The following is a 13,089-nucleotide window of genomic DNA, read 5'->3' on the forward strand; positions in this document are numbered from 1 at the left end:
ACTTCTGTGAGTAGCCAGAGTCAGGGGTTGGATATTACAGGACAATGAATCAGGGATTCAGTGATTAGGGTTCCCCTCTTGTCGGGCTGCGAGTTAAAGCTGGGTCTGGCATAAGCCCAGAGGAGAGTGCTTGAGCGAGTGAAAGGCTGGTGGTATCAGGGAGCTGACACCCAGGTACTACTAGTAAGACCCCCCATGGGCTGTAGGCAGGGGGTAATAAGGTGACTCTCCATCCCCGAGAAACATCAAAGTGGAGCAGAGAGAAAAAAAAACTTTTCCTCCCCTCCACCATCTCTCACTGTGTCAAGCACTTTACACAGAGGACATCTGTAAATACACAGAGGAGGCCAAATGTTACTTACTTCAGACTCTCCAGTTTGCAGTTCGGGTGTTTCAGTCCCTCGCACAGCAGCTGCACTCCGGCATCTCCCAGAGAATAATGAGCACCCAGGTCCAGCTCTGTCAGGCTCTGGCTGGTTCTGAAAACAGCAGCAAGATCCCCACAGGCAGCGTCTGTGACACCGCAGCTCCACATTCTGCAGGAGAAACACAGAGAAGGGGGATCACAGTGTGAACAGGGCTCATCACAGCTGTTCTGTTAGGTGGCCCCACCCACCAGCCCCTCTCCCTGACCAATCCACGTGCAGAATGAACTAGAAGGCCTGTTCCCCTGCCTGTCCCAACCCCCACCCTATTTCAATGAGGAATCAGTGTGAGGTTGCAAAGAATCCTGTGCCACAGGATTCTTTGCTGTTTCTACAGAACCAGACTAACACGGCTACCCCTCTGATAGTGTGAGATTGGACTTCCTGCTTGAGCCCCACCCCTTACACTTGACTCTTGACCAGTCAGCACTGTGAAAGGACCAGAACCACCTGATGACACCTGACATTGCAACATGTTCAGTGCTTAACACACTGAGGTCCTGGTCGTGGCTGGGGTAATCAGCAATAAACTAATTAAATGAAAAATCTTGTTTAATTCAGAGTTAAGGTTGCCCGATGATAGCTTATGCCCTTCTCACACTTCAGAAAACCAGGAAATACAGAGTGAAGGCAATAGCCATTGGGAATAAGTGCATGCCCTCCAGATGCATTCGCTGTTTTAGGTGTAACTGTACTGAATAGTGGCGGAATAAGCTGAAGCAGCTGGGAAGAGCTATGATTGTGATATGAGGAGATCTAGGGATTAATCTGAGGAGCATCATAGAGCTGTGACAGGGACATGACAAGACCTGGGTCTGCATCTCCTCATGTGTATTTTGAAAAGAAAGAGGAGCATGTGAACCATGAGGTTTCAGCCGGCATCATTCCAGTGTAGAATTCTGGAGGTTGTGTCAGTGGCAGGGCACTGGGTGCTATGGATATTGCCAGTAGTGAGGTGGAATATGAGAGCAGTCTGTGGATTTAATGATGGGTAGGGGAGAGTATAGTTTTAGGTGTTAACCTGTGAGCAGGTCTGAAGGGATTGTAAAGGGTATGAAGTGGTTGTTAAATTTTACAACTGTGGCATTCTCTCAGGGGAATAGGCTCAGTGTTTGAGTGCAGGACAAGGGCAGGCAGCACCTGTCCATCACAATGAAAAGGCAGAGTGCAAGTGTGTGTGTTATGGGCATTCTGAGACATCACTCAGAGAGGGCAGAGTTAAGGGTCTGTGGGCATTTACCTTAATTTATTTTTTTCCCAGATATTTACAGTGCATTCTCAGAGTTGTACCCAGGGCGAGTTTCACACCTCGAAGTTGAAGGCTCAGAGGGGTGGTAAGCGGCCCATTAATCTCAATGAGATGTTCTCAGCTGAAAGAGAATATCTCATGGAGATTAAGACAGCCTGAAAAAATAGCTCTGAGACACGTGAATTGCTCCATTCATTTATGTGGGTGTTCCCTTCCCCCTCGGTGCTGGAGAGTTTCTGATGTGTGTCAAACGTACTTGTCTCAGGAGTGTTTTCTTGGTGCATACTCCGAGCATGCCTGTTCTAAGTTAGAGGGCAGGGTTTCCTGAGATCCTGGCTCACATGCGGGATAAGGAAACAGGTTCAGATACCCCCACAGGCAAGTCCCCTGGCACCCACCTCATTTGAGGGAGGGGGGCACGGATGAGGGTCAGACTCTCATAGATGGACAGGGGCTCCCAGAGCCAAGCACACACGGGGAGGCAGGGACAGGGAGTGGGGCTCAGACACCACCAAAGGGGAAGTGATTTCCAGATTACATGGAGGGGTTAGGGAGAGGGGCTCAGATACCCCAGAAAGGAAAGTCCCATCCAGAACCTGGCTCACATGAGGGGGCAGTGATGGGGCCTCATACTTACACAGGAGCATGGAGAAGAGTTCAGACATCACCAGGGGAACAAGGGACTCTCAGTCATATAAGGAATAGGGAGAGGGGCTGAGAGCCCCTGGAAAAGCAAACCCCACCCTGAAGCTGGCTCACATGGGGGGAGCAGGGGAGGGGGAGGTCACACCCCTGTACATGGATTGGGGGAAACCCAGATCATGGCACACACAAACCATTCTCCCTCTGTGCCCCTAGACCCCCATTACCTGAGCCTCAACCCCTCTCCCACCTACTCTTTTACGCCAATCACGTCCTCTCCCAGTGAGAATTTGCTTGTGTGGCTTTTTTTCACACAATAGTTTCAGCACCTTCTACTATACTCAGATTCTGTTTCCCCCCAAATTAAAAGTCCCCCTCTAACAGAGGCACATTGCAGCAATATACCTGCTTCTTTTACCTCAGATTTCTGCCTCAGATTGGATTTGAATTGACAGTGCCGGGGTGATACGCTGCTGCAATTACCATAACACATCCACAGAGCCACCCAGGTGCTGGGATAGATGACTTTCCAGATAGTAGCCTCTGTCTCTGCACATGCTCAGTTTAATCCACTAGGAACATAAATAGGTGTGCAAGACTTCTAAAGTGCCTAACTGGAGAGGCAAACTCTTTCTCCAGAAATGTTTCAATTTGATTTCCTCCAAAGTGCTTGTGGGTACCAGGCCCTCTGTTGGGAAACCCTTGACCATTTGAGACCCTGTTGTGGTGAGCTGAGCCCTGGACTGACCTTTATCTATGAGCATAAATAGGTTTCCAGAATTTGTCAACTTTAAGAAAAGCTTGGGAGGGGGGATGCTGTATTGCAGGAACCTCAAGTTTTGGTCACAAACAGAACCCCTTGCACCCATGAGGCACATCAAATTCAAGGCAATCTGAGTGACTGTAGATTTTAGACCTCTCAGGCATCGAGTTTAAACAGGGAGCTGATCTGAACATTAACTATATCAGAGCTGTCACTTTACTGTAGTATAAAATACAACAAACCTAAACAAAACGTGGAATTTATTCAGCTAGCACCTGAGGTCCAGTGTTGGCACAGCGAAGAATAAATTGGCAATAGTGCACTTGGTGACAAGAGAAGCTCATTGGAGACATTTCTGGCTGAAACACTGGAACCCAAACAAGACAGCTTCCCCGCCCGATACACACACATGTGACAGTAGCTGATGAGCATCATTTGGACCATCAAACTGCTGGGCCACAAATCATGATTAAAGGAGAAGCATATGGAGGTTCTGCTGACCAAATCAGTGCTGTACTCTGGTGGTGAACAGTGAGATGCAGGGAGCCCATTAACTGGTAAAGTGGACCTAAAATTGTGGAAGAGTTTCTGTACAAGCACCAAATTTGATAGCTCGATGGCCAGAGTGTTTGGCTTCCAGTCAAAGTTGATGAAACAAGATCCTCTCATGCAAATATTTTATAAAGTAAGCTAAAAAATCCCCCTTTGCACAAACTTAAATATTTGTTTTTAGTCTTGAACTCTGTCAGGGTAACCCCCACCCCAAACTCTAGGTTACACATGAAAGACCCTCTATGCTTATATTCTACCAGCTTAGGTTAAAACTTCTCCAAGGCAAATTCCCTCCCTGTCCTTGGACTGGTATTGCTGCCAACACCAAGTGATTTACACAAAAATTCAGGGAAGGGTCACTTGGAATCCCTATCCCACTAATATATCCCCCAAGGCTCCTTTACCCCCATTTTGGGGGGGGCTTGAGAATAAAATACCAACCAGTTGTTTCAGCAATGTGAGCACAACCAGACCCTTTGTCTTCTGGCTTTTTGCCTCCGCCCCCAAGCAAAAAACAAATAAATAAATAAATAAAAACCTGTGGGGTGGCTGGCGCGGTGAAGCACCAAAAAACCCACCACCAACAATGACCTGCGGGATGGCCGGAGCCAGGGTGCAAACTTTCAGCTAGCAGGACTCCCTGGTTGCAGACATGGGCAGTGGAGTGTGCCTCCGGCTAGCAGGGGGGAGGGGGAGGTAGCGGGGGGGAGAGAGAGAAGGGGGGTGGCCAGGCCTTCCTTCAGCCAGGGCACTCACCACTCGGCTCCTCCCACCATGCTGCCTGCCAGGAAGGCTCCACGCCGCTCCAGTCGGCGGGGAGGGAAGGACACGGGCTGCTGGGCTTCCTGCAGATCTGGCACCGGCTGGGGCAGACAGAGCGCCCAGCCAGCTCCCAGCGGGGCGCTCCCCTCCTCTGTGCCGTCACCCCCTACAGGGCAGCCAGAGCAGCAAACAAGAAAAAAAAAGAAAAAAAATGGTGGCCGTGCCACCCTAGGCTTGGACAGAATGCCGCCCCTTGCACGAGCTTGCTTGGCCGGTGCCTGGAGCTGGCACCAATCAGGTTCTTAAAAGAAAAACATTTTTTTATAAAAAAAAAAGTAAAAGAATCACACCTGAAAAATCAGGATGAAAGGTAACTTTTACAGGGTAACAAAAAGATTTAAAACACAGAGGATTCCCCTCTGCGGTCAGCTTCACAGTTACAAAAACAGGAATTAGACTACCTCTCTACCATAGGGAAATTCACAAGCCAAAACAAGAGATAACCAAACACATTTCCTTGCCCTACTCACAGTTCCTGTGGTTTTAGATGGATTATTCCAGGTATGGTTTTAGGAGACAGTGTACCTGCTGGCATTTCCCGCCGTCCAGAGGGAGAACAACCCACAGAACAACAAAACAAATCCTTCCCCACAGATTTGAAAGCATCTTCTTTAATCATTGTCCTTCTGGTCAGGTGCCAGCTAGGTCATTTGAACTGCTTAACCCCTTACACGTAAGGCAATCCAGTACAGCTGCCAAGGAGGGATTTTATGCTACAGAATGGGCTGGCATACATAAAGGTTGCTACCCTTCCTCCTATATTCATGACATGCCTCCCAAATCACAGACGGTGCTGGAGAGCCTGTTTCACACCGGCTCTGATTTCTTCCTGGAGCTCTAGGAGAAAACAGAATTAATAAGACACACTCACCTTTAATTTTACTACCAATTACATGAAGATTAGACAGTATTGTCCACATTTCAAGGGCTAAAATGACTTAGAATACAGGGACATTTTTACCCAACTGATTCTGGGCAACTTTCATGGGAGAGTGCATCAGCCACTTTGTTAGAAGCTCCTGAAATGTGATGAATTTCAAAATCAAAACCTTGGAGAGCTAAAATCCACTGAAGAAGTTTCTTGTTATTCTCCTTGACTGTATGAAGTCACTTCAGCGCAGCATGACTGATCTACAGGTGGAAATGCTGCCCTCAAACATATGGGCGTATCTTCTCCAGAGCGTACACAATGGCATAACATTCCTTCTAGCAATCTGATTAGGAAACTACTGAATAACTACATCCAGCTTCACCAGTCCATTGCAATATCCAGCTGGGTTTAGGTCTAGACAAAGAACAGAGATGGCTCTGATGAGGTCGAGAGTGCTTCATTCCCAGCTCTCACATCTTTGGTCCTACGCTTTGTGAATGGCAGTGTCCCAGAGAAACCCAGCAATCTGGGGTTAGAGCCGTATTATTAATTATTATTATTGTTGTTTGTATTACGGCAGTAGAACTCATATTTATCCTCCATTGAAGCACAGCACTGTATAACTGACAACTTTAGGAATCTGGTTTGGATTCTGGCGTCAATGATGTGCTGGTTAGTAGCTTCCCAGTTGATGAGTGATTTTTCTGCAGAATCTGTCATAATGAGAGCTACTCCCTCATTGAACCTCAACCCCTGCATCTGGAGCTCCGTGCCCCCAGATCTCTACCTCCATACTCCCACCCCTGCACCCAGACCACTCCCCACTGAACTCCCTGCACCTCCCACCTCTGCTTGTTGTCACTGCACCCTGAGTAAATCAGATGTTTCTTCTCTTGCTTGAAGCACTTCTTATCCACATCTCTCAGTCTGCTCTCACCGATGCCCAGGATTTCAAGTCTATAGTTGTCCATAACTCTCATGATCTGTAAGATCGTTGATGTATGAAATATTGTTCTCACATACCAGTAACCAGCCCTGAAGTGTCTGCTTGCTTTCAGCATCCAACTTTTCAGGGCCTTGGCTTCCAGAGACTGGCTTTTCATTAGATGCCTCCTTGAAGCACAAAGGGGCAGCAGTGTTCATGTTTACAGGAATGGTAGCCTGGTTCTGTTTCTATAACTGGTGAGGTGTTTTTACAAGACTACGTGTTTAGCCTTGCACTCAACACTCCCCGCTTTATCTGGGCTTCGGACTGACACACACAGACACAAGATGCAGCAATGCAGAAGTGTATTAGTAACACAAATACCAGTATAGCATAGGTAGACAGAAAATGCCAGGAAGACCGAGACTTAGCTAATGGTACTGCGTTACTAAGCAAGAGCCCTGAAAATTTACAAAGTCAGAGAACTGGGGAAAAATAGCAGGCTAAGCAGAGTTAATTATGCTAAAGCAAACATCCTTGAACCCCAGATGTCATGCAGCAACAGCACATTAGAATGCAAAATTATAAGACAAATTGTTCTACTTTTTTATCTCAGAAGCACCATATTGACCATCAGATACCTCCAGAAGGAAGTGACATCAAGTATAGGAAAGTATCAGAGGGGTAGCCGGGTTAGCCTCTATCCACAAAAACCACGAGGAGTCCTGATGGCACCTAAAAGACTAACATATTTATTTTGGCATACGTTTTTGTGGGTAAAAACCCACTTTTTCAGATGCATGGAATGAAATTTACATATACAGGCATAAATATACTAGCACATGAAGAGAAGGGAATTATCTTACAAGTGGAGAACCAGTGTTGACAAGGCCAGTTCAGTCAGTGTGGATGAGGTCCACTCACAATAATTGGTGAGGAGGTGTCAATACCAAGAGCGGGAAAATTGCTTTTGTAGTGAGTATGCCACTCCCAGTCCCTATTGAAGCCTAAATTAATGGTGTTAAGTTTGCAAATGAATTGTAGCTTTGCAGTTTCTCTTTGAAGTCTGTTTTTGACATCTTTTTGTTGAAGGACAGCTACTTTTAAATCTGTTATTGACTGTCTAGGAAGATTGAAGTTTTCTCCTACTGTCTTTTGTATGTTACCATTCCTGATGTCTGATTTGTGTCCAGTTATTTTTTTACATAGAGACTGTCCGGTTTGGCCAACGTACATGGCAGAGGGGACATTGCTGGCACATGATGGCATATATCACAATAGTAGATGTGTAGGTGAATAAGCCCCTGATGCTGTGGCTGATGTGGTTTGGCCCTATGATGGTGTCACTAGAGTAGATATGGGGACAGAGTAGGCAATGATGTTCATTACAGGGATTGGTTCCTGGGTTAGTGTTTCTGTGGTGTGGTGTGTAGGTGCTGGTGAGTATGCGCTTCAGGTTGGGGGGCTGTCTGTAAGCGAGGACTGGCCTGCCTCCCAGGGTCTCTGAGAGTGAGGGACTGTTTTCCAAGATAGGTTGTAGATTTTAGATGATGCGCTGGAGAAGTTTTAGCTGGAGGCTGTAGGTAATGGCCAGTGGTGTTCTGTTATTTTTCTTGTTGGGCCTGTCCTGCAGTAGGTGAGTTCTGGGTATCCGTCTTGCTCTGTCAATCTGTTTCCTCACTTTCCCAGGTGGGTATTGTAGTTTTAGAAATGCTTGATAAAGATCTTGTAGGTATTTCTCACTGTCTGATGGTTTGGAGCAAATGCAATTGTAAAGGAATAGTATAGGAAAGGCATTTACTAAACACAGCAATGTATAGAAACCAAAGATATTCAGCACCAGAACAAAACCAAGAATCTTCAATTCAAACATAATCTCGGTGTTAGGATAACTGCTAGAGCTGGAGAGCTACAAAGCTTTACTCAGAAAACTAGATGCCTTTGAAAATAAGTGCCCACCAATGAGCAGCCCATTTTCAATGCAATCTGAGGGCACACTGAACATATTTGGGGCATATACTCCAGAGGCCAACACAGACTCCCACATGAAGTCATCAAATGGAAATCGAATTCTGTGAGAAAACAAGGGTGCCCAAGTGAAACCTTGAGTAGAAGCTTTAGCAGGGAGGGCAGAATAGTCCATCTCAACACCTTAGAGCAAATGGAAGCAGCAGCAAAGGACAGAGGGGAATGGAAGAGACTGGTTTACACCCTGTATTCCAACTTCGGCACAGGAATGATGTAATAATATAATGTACTACAGGCCTGCACAACTCGTAAAGCGGCGAGGGCCACATTCCTCCAAAGAAAACAGCTGAGGGCCAAAACCTCCTGGTCCCGCAGAAACACCCCGCCCCAGGGCCGTCCAGCCCTGCAGAAACAAACCCTCCTTCCCCAGCGCCGCCCCACCAAAACAGCTGTGGGCCAAAAAGGAAGGTTGGGGAGGTGATACTTTATTTTAAATCAACCGGGGGCTCCCAGCTGAAGAGGTGGCTGGGAGCCCTCAGGGTCAAATTAAAGGGCTCGGGGCTCTGGCGGCTGGGGGAACCCGGCAGGGTCGGCTCTAGGTTTTTTGCTGCCCCAAGCAAAAAAAAACTTGGCTGCCCCCCGTCCCAGCCCTGGGCTCCCCCCTGTACCCCCCTGCTGCCCAATCCTGGGCTCTCCCCACTGACCCACACCCCTGCTGCCCCAGCGCTGGGCGTCCCCCCTTCCTCCCCCCCAGTGCCCTCCCCCCACCCTGCTGCTGCCCCAGCCCTGGGCTCCCCCCCACCAGTGCCTCCCCCCCCCCACACCTCCTGCCTCCCCAGCCCTGGGTCACTGGTAACGCTCCCAGGGCAGGTCATTCAGTAGGAATTTTGGATGTGCACAAAATACAGACAGGATTGGTTCCCATATGGTTACAGAGCTACAGTAAACTGGAACAATTTTCAGCTTGTGTGATTGGAAGATATCTGGATGCATATTATAAGACTGTCGTCCATAAATGAGGAAAAGTTGAGGTGCCTTTATTATTCTTTTGTTCCACTCTTTCTTTCTATGGGGAATTTGCCAATGCAATATCACTGTCTTCCTTAAACAAACAAAAAGGCAATGGCTTTTGAAAATAGCAATTCCAGTGCTAATAAGCATTTCTTGCTCAATTTTATCCTGCTTTTTCTACAGCAAGTTACAGTGGATGAGTATATTTGATTTGGGAGAAATGAAGTAACAGCTGCCCAAACTGAGCTTGAGCACTCCTGAATTTGGAGGTGTTCAAATCTGGAAGGCAGGTGCTGCGGGGGGGCCTGTGGGCTCCACGGGGGAGCATGGCAGCAATGTGTCTGGAGCTGCATGGAGCCAGACATGCTGGTCTGAGTGGCACGGTAAGGGGGCTGGGGGTTGGAAAAGGGGTAGGGAGTTCCAGAGGGCAGTCAAGGGACAGGGAGCAGGGGTGGTTGGATGGGGCAGAGGTTCAGGGGGGCAGTCAGGGGACAGGCAACAGTAGGATAGGCATGGGAGTCCCAGGGATTTATCAGGGGACAGGTAGGAGGTGGGGTCCTGGGGGAAAGTTGGGGGGGTCTCAGGAGAGGGCAGTTGGGGACAAGGAGAAGGGAGGCTTAGATAGGGGCTGGGGTCCCAAGGGGCAGTTGGAGCAGGGGTCTTGGGAGGGAGCAATCAGGGGACAAGGAGCAGCGGCATTTAGATAGGGGGCGGGGTTCTGGGGGGCAGTTAGGGGCAGGAGTCCCAGGAGAGGTGTATCAGGGGACAAGGACCAGCGGTGTTAGATAGGGGTGGAGGTCCTGGGGGGCAGTTGGGCAGAGGTCTGGGGAGGGGGCAAACAGCGGCCGCATGCCGGGATTCAAATGGTTCTGGGCTGCCCGCAGCTGCGGGGAGCTCTGAGCCCTTTAAATCCCAGCCGCGGCTGGGAATCTCTGCGCGCAGCCCAGAGACCTCTGACTCCTGGCCGCGGCTGAGATCTCTGACTCCCGGCCGCGGCTGGGATTTAAAGGGCTCTACACTCCCCGCCGCTGCGGGCAGCCCAGAGCCTTTTGATTCCCAGCCGCGGCTGGGATTTAAAGGGCTCTACACTCCCCGCCACTGCGGGCAGCCCAGAGCCTTTTGATTCCAGGCCGTGGCTGAGATTTAAAGGGCTCTGGGCTCCCCATGGCTGTGGGCAACCCAGAGCCTTTTGATTCCTGGCCATTGCTGGGATTTAAAGGGCTCTACGCTCCCCGCCGCTGCGGGCAGCCCAGAGCCTTTTGATTCCCGGCCGCGGCTGCGATTTAAAGGGCTCTGGGCTCCCCACCACTGCGGGCAACCCAGAGCCTTTTGATTCCCGGTCGCAGCTGAGATTTAAAGGGCTCTGGGCTCCCCGCAGGTGCAGGCAACCAAGAGACTTTTGATTCCCAGCCGCGGCTGGGATTTAAAGGGCTCTGGGCTCCCCATGGCTGCGGGGAACCAAGAGACTTTTGATTCCCCACCGCGGCTGGGATTTAAAGGGCTCTGGGCTCCCCGCGGCTGCGGGCAACCCAGAGACTTTTGATTCCCAGCCGCGGCTGGGATTTAAAGGGCTCTGGGCTTCCCACCGCTGCGGGCAGCCCAGAGCCTTCTGACTCCCAGCCGCGGCTGGGATTCAAAGGGCTCTGGGCTGCCCACAGAGCGCCGTGTGCGGGGGATTTAGAATCCCCTCGCGGGCCGCACAGTGAGGCTCCGCGGGCTGTATGTTGTGCAGGCCTGATGTAGTAACTCCAGCAGCGCCTGGGGCTCACCCAAGAGCAGGGCCTCATTGTGTAAAGACTAGTAACTAGTCCCTCCCCTGAAGAGTTTATGATGTAATTAGACAAGACAGACAAAAGGGAGGGGACAGAGATGGAACACACAAGCAGAATGAATACTGCAATGGTGACCTTTTGTTTGTTATTTTGCCCTGGGGGGAGGTTGGTGAGTCTTTGCATTTGGGTTTTCCTTAATGCTTTGGGTGGGAGTTGCTAGCAGGGCCGGCTCCAAGCACCAGCATTCCAAGCAGGTACTTGGGGCGGCAATCTGCAAGTGGCGGCAGTCCCTGTGTTTCTGCCCCCAAGCAGTGCGCCAAATTGCTGCTGCGGACGGTGGGGGCAGTCGGTGTGCCATTAGGGTGGCATGCGTGTTTCCACGGCGGCGGCAATTCAGCCACAGCTTCTATATTTAGCTGTCTGCGGCGGCACAGCTTCTGTCTTCCGGCTGAAGACAGAAGCTGCTGCCGAATTGCCGCCGCTGTGGAAACACGCATGCCACCCTAACGGCACACCGACTGCCCCCACCGTCCGCAGCAGCAATTTGGCGCGCTGCTTGGGGAGGCGAAAACAGTAGAGCCGGCCCTGGTTGCTAGGTGGGGATTAGCTAAATGAAAGGAGATAGGAATGGAGGGGGACAAAGAAGGGAGGGGAGAAGGAAGGAAAGAGAGGAGCATGGAAAGAGGCTGAGGTGCACCGACCATGAGGGGAGGGGAAAGGACAGGGTTACAAGAAACAGCCAATCAGCACAAGGAAGGAATGTCTAGAGTGACAACTTGTAGCAGGCAGTCTGATGACATCATTGTCAATCGTTCTCTGCTGAGGCAGCTTCTCTGTCTGCTCCTACTGGCTGGGAGTCATCTCTGGTCCTGGGCTTGGTTCCGGAGTTTCATGGAAGATTAAGACCATGGCATTAAACTGGCAGGAGAAGCTGACTGGCATCCAATGGAGAGATTGGAGCACTAAACTGATGCGGTCATAGTGACATAAACCACAGAAGAGGTGGAAAGTCCTCTTCTATCATCTGGAACATGTGCAGTGTTAGACTGAGTGTTAGGTGCAGTGAATTACAGTGATCCAGGCTGAAGATGAGAAGTAGATGGAAATATTTGGCTAAGTCCTTGTCTGGGCAGAATGTGTGAAGTTTCTGAGCAAACTGCTGATTCCTATTCAAACTCTATGACAGTTTGTACCTCTAGATCACCCCTGTGGGGCGAGGGTGGGCACCTCTCTCATCCCTAAGGTCCCTTTTCTAGCTGCAGGTGTCGCTATAGCACTGGTTTGGAGTGCAGGGTGTGGACTCCTGGATGTCAGTCTTTGGGAGGCATCTTCTCCTTTAAGGCATGGTCACAGTCCAAGACAGAAAAAAGCAAAGCAAATAATCCTGCAACTCACAAAACAGTCTGGGCTCACCCCACTGTCCTTCGCAAGGTAAAAGGTAAATAGACTCCGAGAAGAGGGCTGGGTTACTAACACTCTGCATGTCAGGGGCCCAGGCTGAGCGCCTGGGCTCTAATGAAAAGCAAAGCAGAGTAAAGATGGTTCCTCTGCCTCTCCAGAGGGTTCAGGCAGCAGAATCTCTTCTGCGGGTTCCCTGACTGCACTGGGCTGTGATCCTCTCTTTCAAGGAGCCACCCATCTCCAGGTGCAATAGGTCTCACAGGTGTGCCAGGTTGGGGATGAATGTGCCCAGATGAGTTCTTTAACCCCTTCCTGACCGGGGAGTGCCACCCCTCAAGACAGAAGTCAGGATCCCCCGATCCAATCCTGATTTTCCCACCAGTCCCAGTCAGAACTGACTCAACCCTCTGGAGCTCCAGAGTGGAGCATGCTCAGTGAAGAAAGACCTTTGAAGATTCTAGCTGTAAATCTGAAATAAGTCTCCACTAAGCATCAAGAGTGATTTTTCAAATGCTTATAACTTTTAAAATTGGGGCAGATTTTAAATTCCTGCGCCAAAGCATAGGGATGAAAATGGATGAGCCATTTAGGCTGAAATTTCACAAAAATATCCAGCTTGAAGCAGACACCCGGCATGGAAAATGTAAGTCAAAACGGTTATGGTTAGCAAAGTTACAAGCAACAGAAA

The 13,089-nt window shown here is 49.6% G+C and overlaps 1 protein-coding gene across 1 annotated transcript in view; it reads right to left on the bottom strand.

The window, feature by feature from the left end:
* Positions 1-358: 358 nt before the first annotated feature.
* Positions 359-13,089, bottom strand: part of LOC120393401 (NACHT, LRR and PYD domains-containing protein 3-like) — a 49,955-nt gene continuing 37,224 nt past the window's right edge. Inside the window, 1 exon segment of the mRNA XM_039517897.1 lies at positions 359-536. Within this exon segment, the coding sequence (XP_039373831.1) occupies positions 359-536 (178 nt within the window).

Source organism: Mauremys reevesii, unplaced genomic scaffold, assembly GCF_016161935.1.
Source record: "Mauremys reevesii isolate NIE-2019 unplaced genomic scaffold, ASM1616193v1 Contig2, whole genome shotgun sequence".
In the NCBI taxonomy this organism is placed as follows: domain Eukaryota; kingdom Metazoa; phylum Chordata; order Testudines; family Geoemydidae; genus Mauremys; species Mauremys reevesii.